Source organism: Saimiri boliviensis, chromosome 10 (assembly GCF_048565385.1).
Source record: "Saimiri boliviensis isolate mSaiBol1 chromosome 10, mSaiBol1.pri, whole genome shotgun sequence".
Classification (NCBI taxonomy): Eukaryota; Metazoa; Chordata; class Mammalia; order Primates; family Cebidae; genus Saimiri; species Saimiri boliviensis.
This window is the reverse complement of record NC_133458.1, coordinates 22,308,462-22,327,064: the sequence shown is the minus strand read 5'-3', so window position 1 is coordinate 22,327,064 and position 18,603 is coordinate 22,308,462. Positions and strand designations below refer to the sequence as shown.

General features: G+C 51.3%; 3 protein-coding genes across 6 annotated transcripts in view; 1 reads left to right on the top strand and 2 right to left on the bottom strand.

Annotated features, from left to right (window-relative positions):
• Positions 1-553: 553 nt before the first annotated feature.
• CYREN (cell cycle regulator of NHEJ) lies at positions 554-6,962 on the bottom strand. Of its 2 annotated transcripts, XM_010342836.3 has the most exons (3): positions 6,826-6,962; positions 5,776-5,851; positions 554-4,904 (listed from the first exon to the last, which is right to left on the bottom strand). In XM_010342836.3, exons 1-3 carry the CDS (start codon positions 6,960-6,962, stop codon positions 4,635-4,637), a joined length of 483 nt encoding a protein of 160 aa, XP_010341138.3. In that variant the 3' UTR covers positions 554-4,634. The 2 variants fall into 2 exon arrangements, with proteins under 2 accessions (XP_010341138.3, XP_074235139.1); XM_074379038.1 differs by lacking the exon at positions 5,776-5,851 and having other exon boundaries at positions 554-4,902; positions 6,787-6,962.
• On the top strand, positions 2,462-3,967 carry TMEM140 (transmembrane protein 140). The gene has a single exon (XM_003920977.4). The coding sequence runs from the start codon at positions 2,462-2,464 to the stop codon at positions 3,062-3,064; it is 603 nt and encodes a 200-aa protein (XP_003921026.2). The 3' UTR covers positions 3,065-3,967.
• Positions 6,963-11,452: 4,490 nt separating the features above from the next.
• WDR91 (WD repeat domain 91) overlaps positions 11,453-18,603 on the bottom strand; it is a 29,954-nt gene continuing 22,803 nt past the window's right edge. For all 3 annotated transcript variants that reach the window (XM_074379036.1, XM_074379037.1, XM_039472882.2), the window contains 3 exons: positions 18,280-18,392; positions 17,090-17,287; positions 11,453-13,959 (listed from right to left, as the gene is read on the bottom strand). In XM_074379036.1, coding sequence (XP_074235137.1) covers positions 13,795-13,959; positions 17,090-17,287; positions 18,280-18,392 — 476 coding nt within the window. In that variant the 3' untranslated portion in view covers positions 11,453-13,794. The remainder of the gene's footprint in view (positions 13,960-17,089; positions 17,288-18,279; positions 18,393-18,603) is intronic.

Sequence of the window (18,603 nt, the reverse complement as noted above, 5' to 3'; positions counted from 1 at the left end):
CTGCTGAGCCCGGAGCAGTGGCATCCAAGGGGAGGTGGTAGCAGTGTGGACCCTGCCCTTGCTGTACTCCCAGGCCCCAGCTCTCTGCTGGCCAGTGTGCCCAGGTCTCTGACAAAGGAGTTGCTGGTCAACCTTTATTACACACCAGGTCCTTTGAATGGAACCACCCTCTCTCTCAGCTTGTTCCATGTTGTTTTTTTCCCCACTTGGTCCCTTTCTGTTCTCGCAGAACAAATGCAGTATGTGGAACGAGACAGACCTTCCAGTCACCTCTGGGGAAGAGGAGGGGCCTGTTCCTCCAGAGGGGTCCCCTAAGAAGCTGATCATCAGGGCTGTGTAGCCTCTGGGTCATTCCCCAGGGCCACCACTCATTTTGCTGCTGAAGACCACCTGGGACTCCTTCCCAGGGCTTACAGGAGGCCACCTGATATCATGGCCCCAGTATCTTGTGCCTCACAAAGCCTGAAGCTGTGTGTTCCTGGTCACTTCCAGGTGTGAATGCTGTTGTATTAGTCCATTTTTATGCTGCTATGAAGAGATACCTGAGACTGGGTAATTTATAAAGAAAAAGAGGTTTAATGGAGTCACAGTTCCACATGGCTGGGGAGGCCTCACAATCATGGTGGAAGGCAAAGGATGAGCAAAAGCACATCTTACATGGCAGCGGATGAGCACAAGCACATCTTACATGGCAGCAGGCAAGAGAACATGTGCCCTTTATTAAACCATCAGACATGAGACTTACTACCATGAGTACAATATGGGGAAAACCCACCCCCACGATCCAATTACCTCCCACTGGGTCCCTCCTATGACGTGGGGATTATGGGAGCTATAATTCAAAATGAGATTTGGGTGGGGACACAGCCAAACCATATTAGCCAAAGCTTATTCCATATTGGAAAATACACATATGTAAAGGTACAGTGTGCAGACCACTGTTTCAGAGGCCAACTGGACAAAGCCATTCGGATTTAAAAAGTAGTGAAAATAATGTTTTAAAAGAGTATAACAAAGTAGGCGCTTTTATATACAACTAGACGGACTATGATTAGCAAGTTTTCTGTAGGCCAGTTAGGCAATATTCAGCAAGATCACTAAAAGATATTTCTACCCAACAAGTGCACTTACAGGTAGCTCACCTGAGAAAAAAAATCAGATTCCAAACAAGATTCGCACAAGCATCTTCACTGACCATCACTTATAATGGTGAAAAGTGGAAACAATTTGTCTAATGATAGGGTAATGGATGATTCCATGTGAACTATTATGCAGCCATTGATCATGTTTTTGAAGAATATTTAATAATGTTGAAAAATGTTTATTAAATCTAGTGAAAAACATTATGTTTAACAGCATGATTACGTAAAAATACATCAGCACAGGTAGAAAATATTGGTAGAATATTAACAGTGGTTTTATGATATGTATGGTGGGATAAAAGGTTTGTTTGTTTTTGCAAAAGCCTGTAATCCCAGCACTTTGGGAGGCCAAGGTGGGTGAATCATTTGAGGTCAGGAGTTTGCAACCAGCCTGGCCAACATGGCGAAACCCATCTCTACCAAAACACGAAAATTAATCAGGCATGATGGCAGATGCCCATAGTCCCAGGTACTCGAGAGGCTGAGGCAGGAGAATCGCTTGAACCTGGGAGGTGGAGGTTGCAGTGAGCTGAGATCGCACCACTGCACTCCAGCCTCCCTGACAGTGAGACTCCATCTCAAAAAAAAAAAAAATCCTCTATTGTTTTCTTTAATTAACATATATTACCACTGTCAGAAAAAAATGTATGTTTTTAAAATAATGAACATATAATGAGATTTCATCACCAGGTAATGTCTTGTCTTGGCCCAGTAATGAGTTCCCAGAGCACAGCAGGTAAAATCAGAGTGGGTGTGGCAGTGGTCCTCAGCCCAGGCTCAGCTTTGAACGAGCTACAGAGCTTCAGAAACACACCAGTGCCCAGCACTAAGCACAAAAGTTGGGCTTTGATCGATCTGTGGCCCAGCAATGGGTAGTTCTTACAGCTCCCCAGGTGGTTGTCTTGGCAGCTGTAGTAAAAACCAATACCTTCCTCCATCTTCAGGTCCCCAGCAAGGGTGGGCCTTGCCCTGCAACTCAGCCAAAACCCAGCTTCAAAAAAGATCTGAGAAATCCCCTCACTAATGCTTCCAGTGGCTTGTATTTGGACTGGAGCAAAGCCTTTGGCTAAAGGGCACTTTGCTCAGTTTAAGATGTTTTACACTTTCAAAGCTGCCTGGGAGACTTTTCCTCCCAACCTCAAATCAGAGGGCAGCTAATGACTTACTAGGAAAGGATCCTGGCAGGAGGTCACCTCAGATTTCTGGCCTTTGGCAGAGGGCAGGGTAGGAGGGAAGGTTGCCATGGGTTTGTAAGAAATGCCAAAGGGAGAACATGAGCTTGTGAGGACACAGGGAGCAAGCAAGGGAGAGCTGGACTGATGGCTGTGACTTCCCCGCAGGTCCCCCGGCAGAGGGCAGGAGAGATGGCCAGCCCAAGGCCTCGGTGGGGCGACCTGCTGCTGTTCGTGAGCATCATGGTCCTCACGGTTGTGGTCATCTCCCTGATGTTCTACGCTCTCCTCTGGAAGGCTGGCAACCTCACTGACCTGCCCAACCTGAGAATCGGCTTCTACAACTTCTGCTTGTGGAATGAGGACACCGGCACCCTACAGTGTCACCAGTTCCCTGAGCTGGAGGCCCTGGGGGTGCCTCGGGTTGGCCTGGCCCTGGCCAGGCTTGGCGTGTATGGGGCCCTGGTCCTCACCCTCTTTGTGCCCCTGCCTCTCCTCCTAGCCCGGTGCAACAGTGACGAGGGAGAGTGGAGGCTGGCAGTGGGCTTCCTGGGTGCATCCTCCATGCTACTGGCTGGCGGCCTGGGCCTCTTCCTCTCCTATGTGTGGAAATGGGTCAGGCTCTCCCTCCTGGGGCCTGGGTTTCTTGCTCTGAGCAGCGCCCAGGGCTTACTCATCCTCTTGCTCATGGCCACAGCTGTGTTCCCTCTGAGGGCTGAGAGAGCTAAAAGCGAGCTTCAGAGCTGCTAAAGGCTTATGTGATTGCAAGGGTTCAGTTCCAGCCACGCTCAGAGGTGGCACATCTTTTCAGCCATCTCATTTTATAGCTAATACTGATCTCCAGCTCCAGCAGATGGAACCCACTAGAGAGGTGGGGACCCCACATCAAGGAGGCCAAGGGACACCAAGGGCAGCCAGAGCACCTGTGGCTTCTTAGTGTAGGATTGTCTGTCCTTCAGGACATCCAAGGCTTCCAAAGACTCCCTAAAACCATGCAGCTCATTGTCATAGCAATTTCTGCTTTAATTAATGGATCTGAGCAAATCTTCCTCTAGCTTCAGGAGGGAATGATTCCCATCATAAGGCCAGACGTCCAGGCTGATTTGCAAAATGCCAAACTGAAATCTAGCGAAGATTTATGGCAACAAATGAGGATATTAAAAAAAAAAAGTGAGCACCTCAGCGTCCCGGGGGCCCTGATTAGGGAGCTTCCACCAGGCCCACCATGGGGAGTGGGCTGCCATGAGCCACCACTGGGACTCCACTTCCACAGGCCCAGGAATGATCTCTGAGTGACTCGACAAAGACAGGACACATGGGGCACAAAGAGAAGCCTTAGTTGCTTCAAAGCTTCCCTGGACCTGAAGCCTGATAGAGCAGATGCATCTGCCGGCAAATCACTCCCATGATGAGACCCAGGGGGACACCAAATCAGTGTGAACAGGACGGGACGGTTGTACACATACAAATGCTGCCACCCTCCACTTTCCAACCAGGGCCTGGAAAGGACATTGACACAACTTACACACTGGGGAATGTTGTGTATCTTCCAGCGCCTGTGTATCGGAAAACCTGTATGGCAAATGATTTACTCATCTACGCCCGTCCAAGGCCACATTGAAAACAGAGGCAGAAACATGGACTCAGGTGTGATCTCGTCTTCAGTGTCTCTTCTGGGCTGTCCCTCTTGCTTTATAGCTAACTGCCTGGGGACCAAGGTACTGGTGAAAGCAAGGTAGCAGCTTGGGGGAAGAGGCCTGTCTGGCTTACCAGTCTGTACGCTGTGGCCTCAAGCTCCCAGACAGGGCAGAGAACTGTGGGTAGCTCATTTGCCTTCTAGGCTGGCTGGAGGGGTGGGAGCTCATTGATTGACTGACCATGATAGAAACTACTTTTTAAACAGGCTTCCTCCTTTAGGAGAGATTATGCGGACTAAACTGTAGCAATTCCAGGGCGCCTAGCTGCGCTCCTTTTCTTTGAAAAGTATTGTCTCTTTGGTTCCAGTCAGCTGGACCAGCATATGACATCGTTCTCCCTGGAACCTGGTCACTGACTACCACAGACAGTTGGGATTCCAGCGCCTCAGAGCTGGGAGAGGGCGCAGTACACACAGAGGGATTCGAATGGGATCTCTTTTGAGCCATGGCTTCCGCATACTCAGAACGGCAGCCCCAAGGCCTGGAGTGAATCTGCCAGGCCCAGGAAGGCACAAAGGTGGGAGCACAGAGAGCCCCATTCCCACAGGCGGGCGGCCCAGCAGCACCAGCGGAAGCTCAGCTGCCCTCCAGCTGCTCTCGGCAGGAAGTTCCGTGTTTATGCCCTAGCTGAAAAAGATCTCCCTGACGTATTTCAGCGCATCCTCCTCTTCCTCCTCGTCCTCCTCCTCGGGGCTCCTGCTGGAGGGGGAATTGGAACTCCCCGGCCTCTGGGAAGGGCTGGGGCCTGGGGCCGGTGCCTCTTTCCCACTGTTCTCGTCCTCACTGCTGCTTCCAGAACTCGTGTGAGGCGACACAGAGCAGGGAGGGGAGGGTTGTGGGTTATCAGTGCCTGCCAGGGCTGGCTGCTCGCAGGGCTTTTCCTGTTTGCGGCTCTGTGGGTACAGGAAACGGCAGGCTCAACAAACGTGTTTTATTTCCTTAACACGCCGATCTGTCTGTCAGTAATGTACGATATATCCAGAAGCAAAGCCCATGTGACCAGGCCAGGCAATGCACCCGTATCCTGAGCACTCACCCTCTCTTCACCCTACTCCAGCCCCTGACCCCCTCTTCTCAGCTTTTGAAGAAGCCAGGACCCACTTGGGAGAGAAGCAGGCAGAGACATAAGGATTAGCTGAGGGGAAAGGAAAAAAACGAATGGAAGAAGCATGTCTAGAAAGGCTGGTGACAGAACGGAAGGAGCCCAGGATACAAAACCTGGGTGTGGGCCCACGTCTTAGCACTAGGAAAAGTCCCAGAGGCTCGATTTCTTGTAATAGCATCTTGACACAACCATACCACAGGGTTCTTGCTAGGCTAAAATGACATAACACACACTTTCAAGGCACCTGGGAAACTACAGAGTGCTGTAGTTTCTCTGAGGCACTGCAATTATTACTGCAAGAAGCCAGGAAGTTCAGCAGCCTCTGCTCAGGAGAGGGGCCATGGCTATCTACCCAACTGGGACACTTTCCAAGAACACAAAGAGGTAAACACTTCATGTCCTGTCCACATCCACACGAGTGCACAGTCACCCTCCCTCACACACACACGCCCTCCCAGGCGTCTAGCCCCAAAGACCCACCCCCTGGGTGCACACCGCATGGGGAGAGGCCTGGGGAGCAGGGGCGAGACAAGAGCGAGTCAAGGAGCAGGAGGAAGACGACGCAGCCCGCGGCAGAGCGTGTCTCTCTTACTGACACTGACCAAGGGCCTAGTCTGCAGAGTTTCTGGTCATGAGTTAAGCGGCTCGGCTGACTTTACCTCAATCAGGATTCCCAGAGCAACATCAACTATCTCAGCCTCGTTCATGCAGTACACAGTCCTCGTCGCGGGGAGTCTGAAACAAAGACACGGAAGGCACAGATGACACAGGCTCTCAGGTCTCACAAGGACAAAGAAAACAGGAGCAAGAGGGCCTCTTCCCCGTGCCTTCCCACCAGGCAGGAGGCACCAGCACCTCTGAGGCTGAGGAGCTTCCTCCGACACAGACACAATTTCCTCAGCCTTGTAGCCCAGTGACTGGCACGGGCTTCTTGGAGGCAACAGTGGAGTGCCTCCCACCTTCCACCAACTGCCCTACAAGGATCTGGACGTAGGGAAGGACAGCTGCCCCTGAAACACACGCGTGGATGCAAGAGGAAGGGGACCTCAAGCCAAGGCTGCATCGAGAGGAACCTGAAAGCAGGACCACACTTAGGGAAAGACGGCAGCCGTCACAAGGGAGGGCTGTCAGTTAGGAAATCCTAGAGGAGGAGGAGCCGGACAGGGAAATAGGGAACACCCACTTGATGGGGGAAGGGGGGAGCACACTTGATGCTGCAGCCTGGAGACACTCCCCTCCAGCAATTACCATCATTCAACTCACTCACTCCCCAGCTGCTGATCACTTGCTGGCCCCGCAGCTGCTGCTCATCTGTCCATCCCTGAAGGTCTGTTCAGAGGAAGAGCAGGCACCGCTCAGGAGAACAGACCCTACCCCTGATCTTACCCATCTAATGGAACCATGTTTGTGGCAAAGGAAGAGACTGGCATTTTGGACAACTGGCATCAGAGCCTGGCTGACACGGAGAAGCAACTCTGTGTGTGCTGACAGCAGAGCACTCGCCCATGCAGAGACAGAAGTGAGGGCGTCCTCAAGGGTCAACTCGCCTTTGCCTCCCGCCGGTCCACCTCCTAAGATCTCAGGAGATGATCAGACTGAAACACCCACCCATCTTGCTGTTCTGCCTAAACTGGAAGACCCGGCCCAGATCGTGGGGGTCCCTGCTCCACTAGCGTTTTGCAGGAGTCGTCTGACCAGCGTTGTCGCACCTTGCTGCTGCCACTGGCACTGCTGCCATTCTCCTCCTCTTGGGGGCCTTCACTGGTGCCACATTCTTTGCAGCCACCTGGGCTGTCAGCCATGAGGGAAGGACCCTCTTTTTAGTCTCAGCTTGTAAGGTTTCCATCTCTGTACCTTCTCACAAAGAAGTGTCAGTGCCCAAGCTTAATGACCTGCTTTTTAATTCAGGAAGGCAAATCTCACTCTCTAGTCACACCCAGAATTACAGTCCATTTATCCTCAGTGGGAGTTGATCTTTGATTCCTACAAAAACAATTAAGTCCAGTGAATTCCAATAAGCTGGAATACCTCCAGTCATCAGGCACAGTTACTCATCAGTGCAGGTTAGGCCAGAAGTGACCAAGAGGTGAGCAGGGCCCAGGAGACTCAGAAGGCCATTCACAGGCATCAAGCAGGTGTGATTGTGGGCAGAACAGCCGCTGGACAGAGAGCCCTCTGACCTCCCCAAAGCTGGTGCCCCCACAGGCAGCCAGAGCCAACTAGAGATACCTCCGTGCAGCATCTGTGCTGACTCAGCACAGGAGGAAAGGAAGGAGGCGGAGGCCTCTAATGTTCCTTCTCATTACCACTTCAAATGCCACTGTCCTGGGGTGCCCAGCCCATCCGATCCCTAAAATACCCCTTTCATCTGCCCTACTCCAGATTTCTCCACTCCTCTATAGTGACTGAGTTACAATCAACTGAAGCCATTTTATTTCACAGTAAGGTCTCATTGGCCAACACCCCGCCCTTAAGCTAAAAAGACTTCTGATTGGTCAAACTTGAACCAGCAATAGGGGCCAGGGGGCATCACTGTGCCAGCAGGTAGACCCTGAGGCCCCTGGCCCACGCCAGCCTCAGATCTAGTTTGGCCTCTCTTTTCCCTATCCCAACTGTTCTGCCTCCACTCTGCAGTCCCGAAGCTGAGGCCTCACCCAGAGAGGAGTTGACTCAGAGGGCCTAGGTCTCTACCTTCCACTTAAGAATCAAGCCAGGGCCGGGCGCGGTGGCTCAAGCCTGTAATCCCAGCACTTTGGGAGGCTGAGGCGGGTGGATCACGAGGTCAAGAGATCCAGACCATCCTGGTCAACATGGTGAAACCCCGTCTCTACTAAAAATACAAAAAATTAGCTGGGCATGGTGGCACCGCCTGTAATCCCAGCTACTCAGGAGGCTGAGGCAGGAGAATTGCCTGAACCCAGGAGGCGGAGGTTGCGGTGAGCCGAGATCGCGCCATTGCACTCCAGCCTGGGTAACAAGAGCGAAACTCCGTCTCAAAAAAAAAAAAAAAAAAAAAAATCAAGCCAGAAGCTCCTGAAGCAGAGGTTTGCCCAGAAACCGGAAGTCAGCGACAGTCCTCTCCGAATCATAATTTGATAATATATTGCTCATCCATATGGCTGTTTACAATTTAAGAAAAAGTATTAGCAGGCCCTCCTCCCAACCTGTCTGGCCACGGGGCACACCTTTGCCAATGCACCTTAATTTCTGTCAAAAGTCAGTGATACTAGTGACTCCTACCCACTAAGGCGCCTCCCAAGCCCACAGCGCTGCAGTCCATGCAGACAAATTTATTTCACCCTGGGGTGTATATTAAGTACATTTCGCAAACAAGGAACTGAGACTTAGTTAACTTGCAGAAGATCACAGAAAAGTTTGAAATCAGCTGGTTGGATATACAGCCAGGTCTGCAGCCTCCAGACCCCGAACCTCCCCGCCCTGCTTCTCGGCCCCAAGGGCCGGCCGCAGCACCTTCCAGAAGCTGGGGCTCCCGGGCTCCGCGCTCGCGGACCGACCTCAGACCGACCCATCCCAGCCGCTCCCCGCCTGAGCGGAACCGGGACCCGCGGGAACGCGTTGTGCCGCCGGTTCACAGCCCGCCCTCGCTCTCGGGGCCGGTCCCCGCGCTGGCGGCGCCGACCTGCGGCGCGCTCCTCCGACCTGGCTACCGGTTTCCCTGCTCTCAGGGTCCCCTGCTCCGGTTCTCGTGCCCCTTCGTAGCTTCCAGAGCCGAGCCGGGAGGCAAATTCCGGACGGTCATAGGACCCGCACCCCACCCGGAACTTAAAGCCTCGCCTTCCTGCGCGGCGCCCGAACTCTGCGGACCTCCTCCGGCCGCCGCGTCTTCCGGGCCCCGCGCGCTCCCGGGCCCCGGTGCACTTCCGGTCCTGGCGCGCTCCCGGCGCCTGGGGCACTTCCGGCTCCCGGCCGCTGGCTCACTGGGAGGTCTTGGGGTGCCTCACCCTGGCCGTGCCCGTGTCCGCGGCTGGCATCCAGTTTCCTGCGCGCTGTGAATGCCAGCTAGGCGGCGTGGCCCGACCTGAGGAAAGTGAAAGTGTCCATTCCCGGCCCCTGAAGTTAGCGGAAGGGAAAAGGGAGCGTTTTTGAAAGCCCCGCCGGGAATTCCCTCAAACCAGGTCGAACGCCCCCTACTGGACCAGGAAGTCCTCGCGTACAGGAGGAGGACTCTGTTATCTTAGAAGAGAGGAGTCCTTCCTAACGCTTACTATTCGGGTGGGGGGGGGTCTCCTCTGCTCGCGCGCAGGACGCTGGGCGCCGCTGCGGTCACGTGGCGCCGGCGCTGAGTTTTAGTTAAAAACCACACTCCTGGCTTCAGGCAGCCCAAAGGAGGCCTGAGCCCAGACTGGAAATCCCCGCTCTGAGGCCTTCCCCTGCGGGGTTTTGAGTTTGCAAGGATGATCTGATAAGATCTGGCGCGGTGGTTCACACCTGTAATTCCAGCACTTTGGGAGGCCAAGGCGGGCGGATCACGAGGTCAAGAGATCGAGACCATCCTGGCCAACATGGTGAAACCCCCATCTCTACTAAAAATACAAAAATTAGCTGGGCGTGGTGGCGTAAGCCTGTAATCCCATCTACTCGGAAGGCTGAGGCAGGGGAATCACTTGAATGCGGGAGGCGGAGGTCCTGGTGAGCCGAGATCGCGCCACTGCACTCCAGCCTGGCAACAGAGCGAGATTCCGTATCCAAAAAGGGGGAGGGGGTGGGATCTGCCCCCAAATGGGAAGTCGGGACAGCTATCTGAAACGGGATCCGCAACAAATAGGCGACTAGAATGGGTGCCGCCCACACCCGGGCACAGCGAGCTTGGAGATCCCGCTCCCTCCCCTGCGCTGCTCCGCCGCGGGAGCGACACCCGCGCGGCTGGATCTCCGCCATCAGCCCCGGGCCGCGAGGGACAGAGTCCAGATAGCAAGGCTGAAGGGGCGGCCCCAGTGCCTTCGGGTCACAACCGAACCGCCGCAGCTGGCGTGCGTGTCTCACGCGGGGAGGGCAGTCTTGCGCGGGACTCGCGCCGCCGCCGTGAGGGGTTACGGTCACTGACAGCCAGGGTCCCGGCTCTCACCCGCTGAGCCCCGACAAGCCCAGGTCTCACGGGCTAGGGTGGAGAAGCACCATTTCCTTGTGAATAAAGGAACATAAAATGCTTGGCTATTCTGCCTTGTCACTTTCGGGGGAGCGGGGGAAATCCTTGGCAATAATTAGAACTGACAGAGAGGCTTAAGGTCTAAGCTTCAGTCAGGCTTCTGAGTTTTCTGCGAGGCCTGTCTGTGCGCTTCCTTGTAAAACCCAGTCTTAGCAAAAAACCCCTTTCCCCTTGGGTATCTGATCACCCTCCAACCCTTATCAGGCTCCTCACCCTCTACCATCCCGGAGTGGTCTATTGCCTTGGCCTGTCTTAAGCAACAGTCCTGTTAGGTCAGTTTCACCAGAATCCCTCTTACCCTGATAGTTCCTCTTAGTAATTTTCTATTCACAGACCCCAACCACCACCTTTGCCCCTTGACTATGAATTCCCACTGTGCACCCTGTATTCAGAGTTGAGCCCAATCTCTCTCCCCCATGCAAGACCCCATTGCGGTGGTCCCTATACCTATCGAGATGGTGGTCTTTACTGTGCTTTAATGAGTATCACTAAGTTTTTCATTAACAGAACCACCCCTTGCACATTTCATTTCTCTCCTTAAAACCTCTTTCCATAGCCTGCTGAAAATGAGTCCGGAAGAGCAGGAAACAAGTGTACCTAAACAGCTATCTGAAGGGAGAAACGCTCCCTGCCCCAGGCAGGGGTCAGGAATCCAAACTGTGATTTGCACAGATTGGAGTCAGCACCCAAAGCATTTGGGGGGTTGGGGATTTTTTTTTTTTTAACTGACAGCTAAAATGTTATTTATCGTATGAGGTAATGCATGTCAGTTAGCTAGATATAATCATTCTGCATTGTATTCCACAATGTATACATATTTCAAAACATTATGTTGAACTCCTAAAGCATTTGAATGGGGACTGGCTATGAGGCCCTCTCCATTCAAATACTTGCCCTCAACTCCCAGAACACAACCAAGGCCTGATGGAGGCCATGAAGCAGAAAAGGCAAATACCAGCAGGTATCTGAAGAGAGGAAGTGGGGAGTGCACCTGCCACCAGGCGCTCCATGCAGCCCTCCCCAGAGCTGAGGGTCAACACCTAGGCTGGAAACTGAGGCTGGGACTGACAAAGAGGTTTCTTCTATGCCGCCCTCAACCAAGACAATGGAGGAGTCTTGCTTGGGTTCTTGGGCAGACACCAAGCAGGTCTGTGGAAGGAGAGAGAAGCTCAAGTTCCAACATGCTTTATTTGAGGACAAGTGCTCCCCCGGGGCGGGGGAGGAAGAGGTGGCATGAGAGGAGCACTGGGTTCAAATGTTCTTTGTGTCTCTGTGATCCTTAAAGCATCTAAGCAAACTGTAGAAATGGTATTAAGAGGAGAGAAAAGGTAATAAGACAGAAACTTTGAGATGAAGAGAGGAAACATTAATACATTCTCATTCCAATGAAACCCATGACCACCTTTCTAAATGTCCTACGGAGTCACTGCGTGAGATAAGATTGCTGTTTCAATACAGAAGATGGGGAAAAATGATAGATGAAGAAATCTTGGTTTTCTTCATTTGTAGGGAGGATTACCAGGGTAGAAATGGGTAAAAATCAGTAAATAACTACTTACTACTGTCTCTGGTGTTTCAATCAAGCCACTTAAATACCTCCCTGCTTTTCCTTCAACTCCCAGAACAAAGCCAAGACTTTAATGCCAATTTATTTTGTGCTTTTCCTAAAGCAGGTAACCAGGAGTATCCCTACTCCACCCTTGTGCCCCCAGAACGGGGCTGGAGATCAGAGACTAAAATGACTCATGGCAGCTGCTTCCCCATCTCAGTGATAAGGTCACCCCTGCCAGGCATCGAAGACCAAAGCCCAGGCCCTTCACTCTAATAGTGACTCCCATAAGCTCCGCCTCAGCTGTGAAAAGCAAGAGGGAGAAGGGGAGCAGGTCTCTTGTTGCTCCTCACCTAATGGGAGGATCTGCCTCTTCAAGGTCCCACCCCAGCCAGGGAGGAGAGGGCAGGCCTCAGGCCGGGTGTGGACACAGCTGGTTGATGCTCAGCTCAGCCACAGGTGGGTTCAGTCACAGTTGGGCTGGCCTGAACCCCGGGTGCCCACCAGCAACTTGGCCCTATTTCTCTGAACCTTCTCCCCATTCATCAGCAGGTGGTGCAGGCAGCTGTCACCTTTCCACAAGGATGTTCAGTGGAGGAAGGAGAGGAGCCACCAAATGAAAGAGGTACAGGTTGAGCATCCCTAACCCAAAGATTCAAAATCCTCCATAACCCAAAACTTTTTTTTTTTTTTTTTTTTTGAGACGGAGTCTCCCTCTGTTACCCAGGCTGGAGGGCAATGGTGTGATCCTAGCTCACTGCAACCTCTGCCTCCTGGGCTCAAGCGATTCTTCTGCCTCAGCCTCCAGAGTAGCTGGAATTACAGGCACCTGCCACCACGCCCGGCTAATTTTGGTATTTTTAGTAGAGATAGGGCTTCACTATATTTGCCAGGCTGGTCTCGAACTCCTGACCTTAAGTGATCCACTCACTCACCTTGGCCTCCCAAAGTGCTGAGATTACAGCCGTGAGCCACTATGCCCAGCCCCAAAATTTTGAGTACCAACATGATACCACAAGTAGAAAATCGCATACCTGAGCACAGTCAAAACTTTGTTTCATATACAAAATTAAAATACTGTATAGAGTTACCTTCAGGATACATGTATAAGGTATATATAAAACATGAATGAACTTCATGTTTAGACATGGGATCTACCAAGATACTTCGTTATGTATATATGCAAATATTCCAAGTCTGAAAAAATCTAAAATCCGTAACACTCCTGTTCCAAGCATTTCAGATAAGGGATGCTTAGCTTGTCTTAAGAAATAGCAGCCACTGGATGTAAAGGGGCAGCCAGTGGCAGAGGCCTCAGCCCCTGCCCTCACCCTGAGATGGTTCTGTAACAAAAGCTGCCAGCTTTCAGGGACGAAAAAGAACTTTGTGGCCTTGAGTTAAGCCCAGAGAAACAGGAACTGCAAAACCTTGTCACCCAGAAGAATGGACAGAGAGCTGACCTGGCTCCATGGCAGAGCAACAGGAGAGCCTGGGGGAGGTTCAGCTCCGGGCCAGCAGAGCCAGGCAGGGTGGGAGGGCTGTCACTGAAGCAAAGTGACACAAATCCTAGAGACACACTAGGGAACCACGAGAGCATTCTTTTTTAAAAAAAAAAGAAAAACGGGCACATATATACAAAATACTGTCAATTTCTACTGGGCCAACACAGTAGCCACCTCAATGTTTCTCCTTCCTCCAGAGCTTTCCTCCCACAGTCTCATGTGTACTCCTGGCACAGCCATGATACCAGTCTCTGGGAAGCATATGCCACCTACTCCACGTGGGTCCTGTTCTAGTCACCGCAGATGGAGGTGCCTAAGCCCCCTGGCCAGCCTTTCCCTGCAGAGTCACTGCCCTGGCTGCACTGGCAGGGAGCTGGAGTGGAGCGCCCAGTTTTCTTGTCCTGTATCTCCCCCACCCCCAGATAATACTGCTTCCTCAGGTGGCCCTTGGGGCAGGCCATCAGGCTTTATGGGCCAGTAGGGTAGTCAGCTTGATCTTGCCATCCATGGAGGCAGTGAGGCAGGTCCCACAGTCCATGGCAGTGCTCCAGTCTACGGTGACCACAGGGGCTCGGTGGCCACCCAGGCTCAAGCAGCTCTCCAGAACCTTCTCATCGCCACTCAGCTGCAAGAAAACGAGAGAGGAGGAAGTGTCAGCAGACACCACTAACACACTTAATCCACTTTCAGTGGCCAACCTGAGGATGTGGCCAGGCACACATGCCAACCTTTCCAGAAAGTCCATTTAACTTCTTTTTTTTTTTTTTTTTTTTTTTTTTTTTTTTTTTTTTTTTTTTTTGAGACGGAGTTTCGCTCTTGTTACCCAGGCTGGAGTGCAATGGCGCGATCTCGGCTCACCGCAACCTCCGCCTCCTGGGCTCAGGCAATTCTCCTGCCTCAGCCTCCTAAGTAGCTGGGATTACAGGCACACGCCACCATGCCCAGCTAATTTTTTGCACCTTTAGTAGAGACGGGGTTTCACCATGTTGACCAGGATGGTCTCGATCTCTCGACCTCGTGATCCACCCGCCTCGGCCTCCCAAAGTGCTGGGATTACAGGCTTGAGCCACCGCGCCCGGCCCCATTTAACTTCTTGAACCAGGAAACACCTTCAGTTTCCCAACTACAGCTGGTCCATCTGAAGCGGAAAACCAGCCCCTGAGAGGCTCCTTAAAAGATGCCATTTTCTCAGCCACCTTGAACTTGCTGTGGGCTGGTGCCTTCCGGCACAGACACTGGTTGTTCTCACTACAGCATCACTTCTCGCTACCTGACCTGTGCTCACGAATCTGCTTATCTGTTGAAGGCTCACATCCCATGCTGGGGAATGCAAGCTGCAGGACAGCAGGGCCTCGGGCAGCTCTCTCCTGCCGGAGGGCCAGCCTGCGGCACCCAGAACAGTGCTGGCCCCGGTGGGAGCCGTCAGTTAATGCAGAAACATGGCTCTCCTCTGAATCCCAGTGCTAGCTAGCCAGCAATCCTGTGTGATAGGGCACTAGGGCACTAACACGGAAGAGAAGTTAGGAGCAAACTAAATTATTATCGGTACCACTATGTATAACAACCGTGAACAGGAGACAATGCAGTATTCAGCTTTCATAGCAAAAATACTTACAAAAACCATAAATTAAATTGTATATAGATTGTAAAAGTGGGGGGTAAAGTTCCATATAATCCTTAAGTAATTCATTATTCACATTTTAAAAATTCTATGGAGGAAAATCTTTCAACCCACTAACTGGTCATACAGCAAGTCTGACTGACTGTAAATCATAGGAACTGATCAAATCAAATGACAAAGGCTGCATGATTAAGAATAAAATACATACACATACACATACACACATATACCCATACAGAAAGCAAAGTACTGAACAGCCCACCAAAAATACAATGAAAACAAACTTTTCAAGAGTTAAGTAAGATCAGGCTTGCAAATGGAAAGTGTTTTACAGTGTCTCCACTGGGAAATATCGGTTATGTGAAATGATGGAGCTAATTTTGAAGGAAAGGGCAAAGGCAACTGACATAATCCTGCTCCACAGAAAAGAGGAGCCTAGCTGACAGCGAGCCAGGTCCTGCTGTGCACACTTCAGGCTACACTCTATGAGGCCCCATTCCTACCTCAGCACACGCAGTACCCCTTGCCTCACTGTAAGCTCTTGCTCACCTCTGCCCACGTGGGGCCCCAAGACCTGCCTTCCTCTCCATCTACCCAACAACTCCTCTTCCTCCTCTCCTCCTGCTTCCAAGGCCTCCAATCCACAGCCTCCCACCTCCCCAAGGACGCAGTCCCCCGTTCTCTGAGCTGCTCAACTCCGCATTGCTCTCCTTTGTTGGTACTGTGTCTGAGTGTGCACCCCAAGAGAGCAGAGATCATATTCTGTATCTCCTTCATACATGCCACAGTGCCTGGTCCAATGCCTAGCCCAAAACTGCCATCCAAAACACATGTCCTTAACTGGTCAGTGGGCTGTGGCAGCAAGAGCTGCTGAGAACATCCCACCTTGAAGGACTATGTTCCTACACAACCAGCACCACTGGGCAAATAACTGAAAAGTATCATGCAGGCTGAGAATGGACCCACTCAGTTCCAGACAGGAGCTTAGGCTATGCCACAAACCCTCATCACTAGTCAAGGTGATATCAGTAAAATAGAAAACACTTATACTTAAAATTACATGAAATAAGTTCTTACTTAAGAACTAAAACAAATGTGTAAACTGAAGGGCAGAAAATAATGTGGACAAATTACACTATGGCTTGACAAATCACACCCTCCAATTTCTGTCTCTAACATGGACTGGGTAGGGAAAAAAATAGAATGAATAAGATCTACTATTTGATAGCACAACAGGGTGACCATAGTTAATAATAACTGTGTATTTTAAAATAAAGAATGTAACTGAATTGTTTGTAATGCAATGGGTAAATGCTTGAGGGGATGAATACCCAATTCTCCATGATGTGCTTGTTTCACATTGCACGCCTATATGAAAACATCTTATGTTGCCCATAAATATATATACCTACAGATGTCCCCACAAAAATTAAGAATTTAAAACATTTTGTTAAAAACATGGACTGGAATATACTTGACCCATGGCACATTCAATAAATTAACAAATCTACATCAGATTAGAGTTCTAAATTAAACCACCTAGCTGGGACCTGGATGGGGACGTGTTCCCCCATCCCAGCACTCCCCAAACTCTTCTCCCTACTCCTCAGCGATTTTTATAAGAGGTTATTCCCAAGGAAAGAAGGTAGAAAAAGGGCAGAATCTTGTCAAGGATGAGCAGTGAATGGGGGCGTCTCATGCCCCAATTGCGCCTTTTCTACCCACTTGAGCTGCAAAGCAGTCCTGGCCACGCCTGCAACAAGGAGGCTCTAGGCCACGCTTGTCCACCCTGTAGCCCACGGGCCACAGGAGGCCCAGGACCGCTTTGAATGAGGCCCAACACAAATCTGTGTTTTAAGAACATTACGAGATTTTTTTTTTTTTTTTTAGCTCGGCAGCTATCATTAGTGTTAGTGTATTTTATGTGTGGCCCAAGACAATTCTTCTTCCAACATGGCCCAGGGAAGGCAAAGGATTGAATACCCCTGATCTAGGCGTTGCCCGTCCATTGTCAAAGACATCCACAGCCATGCAGCTCAGAGCCAGAGGGCCATGCTCAGTGGCCATGGTCCAGACCTCCAGGGAGGAACCCCCGCCCACCAAGATACCGCCCCCCGCCACAACCACCAGTTACCTTGTAGATGACGCCACCTGTGGCAGAACATGTCAGCATGTAATTGCCCTCTGAGTCGAAAGCAAAGAGTCGGCCCCTGGGAACTTGAACCTGCTTGTAGCCGCTGTATCCAGACAGCACAAAGGGGCCGGTGGCGTCCGAGGGGAGGCTGTACTCAGACACCTTGAGGCCACTCTTGTGGATGTTCCACTGGATGAACTGCAGTCAGAGGGCACAAAGTAGGGTGCTCTCAGCAGGGCTAGCCAATGCAGGCCTCGAGGAAGAGCAAGGACCCACATAGAGCAGAGGTTGGCAAGGGCAACCCACCTCTCCCAGCCACAGTGCTGACATCCTTGAAAAGCCTTTCAAGTGCCAGAGGCAGAAAAGGGGCTTGGGGTGAGAGGTCTACAAGTCTCATCTCTGGCCAACAAGATTTAAGCATTTTTTTATGGAAGAAAATCTAGAAAAAGAAGCAGGAACCTCACAGGCAAAGTCCAACCTTTCTCTTTCCCTCTGTTCTGACCCTAGGAGAGGAAAAGGGACAGCAAGTGGCTTTGCCTGGATTCCTGGTCTCTCAAGCAGAAGGAATGTTTCAAGCGATCTATTATTATTATTATATACTCTAACTCTATTATTATTATAGAGTTAGAACCCAACTAGATTTTTCTGTCTGAGAAATGAGGTACAGAGGACAAATTCCACATCTATTTCCAGTGACTTAGGCATACAATCATCTGAAGCGGTCACTGTTCCTGGTTCCTAATCCTCTGCAGAGGGAATCTACGGGGGGCACTGACTTTTCCTTTTTTTCTGGCTTCCTTTTCACATCTTTGGGCTCTGCTGGGGTCTGTATGCATCTAACTGTCCCCAGTCACTCAGCAAACTCTACACATCCATGAGTGGACACATCCTGGACCACTCATTACCAAGCCCAGCAAAGCAAACTCAGCCCTAAATCCAGACCCCACAGATCCATCTATAGTAAGATGAGTAATTTTTGGTACTTCTTTCCATAAGAACAGCCAACTCACGCTGAACTCACTGAAACCTCATACAGATTTTAAGATGAATTACTAGTTTAACCCTATTCTACAGATAAAGCTGCAAAAAGAGGCCTGAGGTCATAGAGCTAGTAACAGGTATGGCCACAACCGGCAGCTGGCCCACATGTCATCCCGGTGCTCTCTCATCTGAATTGTGTGGCCGCCTACCTTCCCGTCCTCGCCGATGCTGTACACGGTGTTCTCATCATAGCTGAATTCCACAGAGTAGACCTCCCCATAGTGGGCCCTCCAGCTCATCGCACACTCATGCTGCTGCATGTCTGAGGCAATGAGACATCGCCAATCACATCCTGACCAGGGCTCTGCAGAAAGCATCCGCCTGCAGCAAGAGGCCCCTCCCCCTCTACTCAGGCTGATGGCTGTTCTGGAAGCCAAGGGTACCCAGGACCCAACGAGTGCCATAAAGCTGCCCCTGCCCAAGAGGTCAGGCTGCTTCTGAGGAGCATCAGAGCAGCATCTCTATGCCTCAGA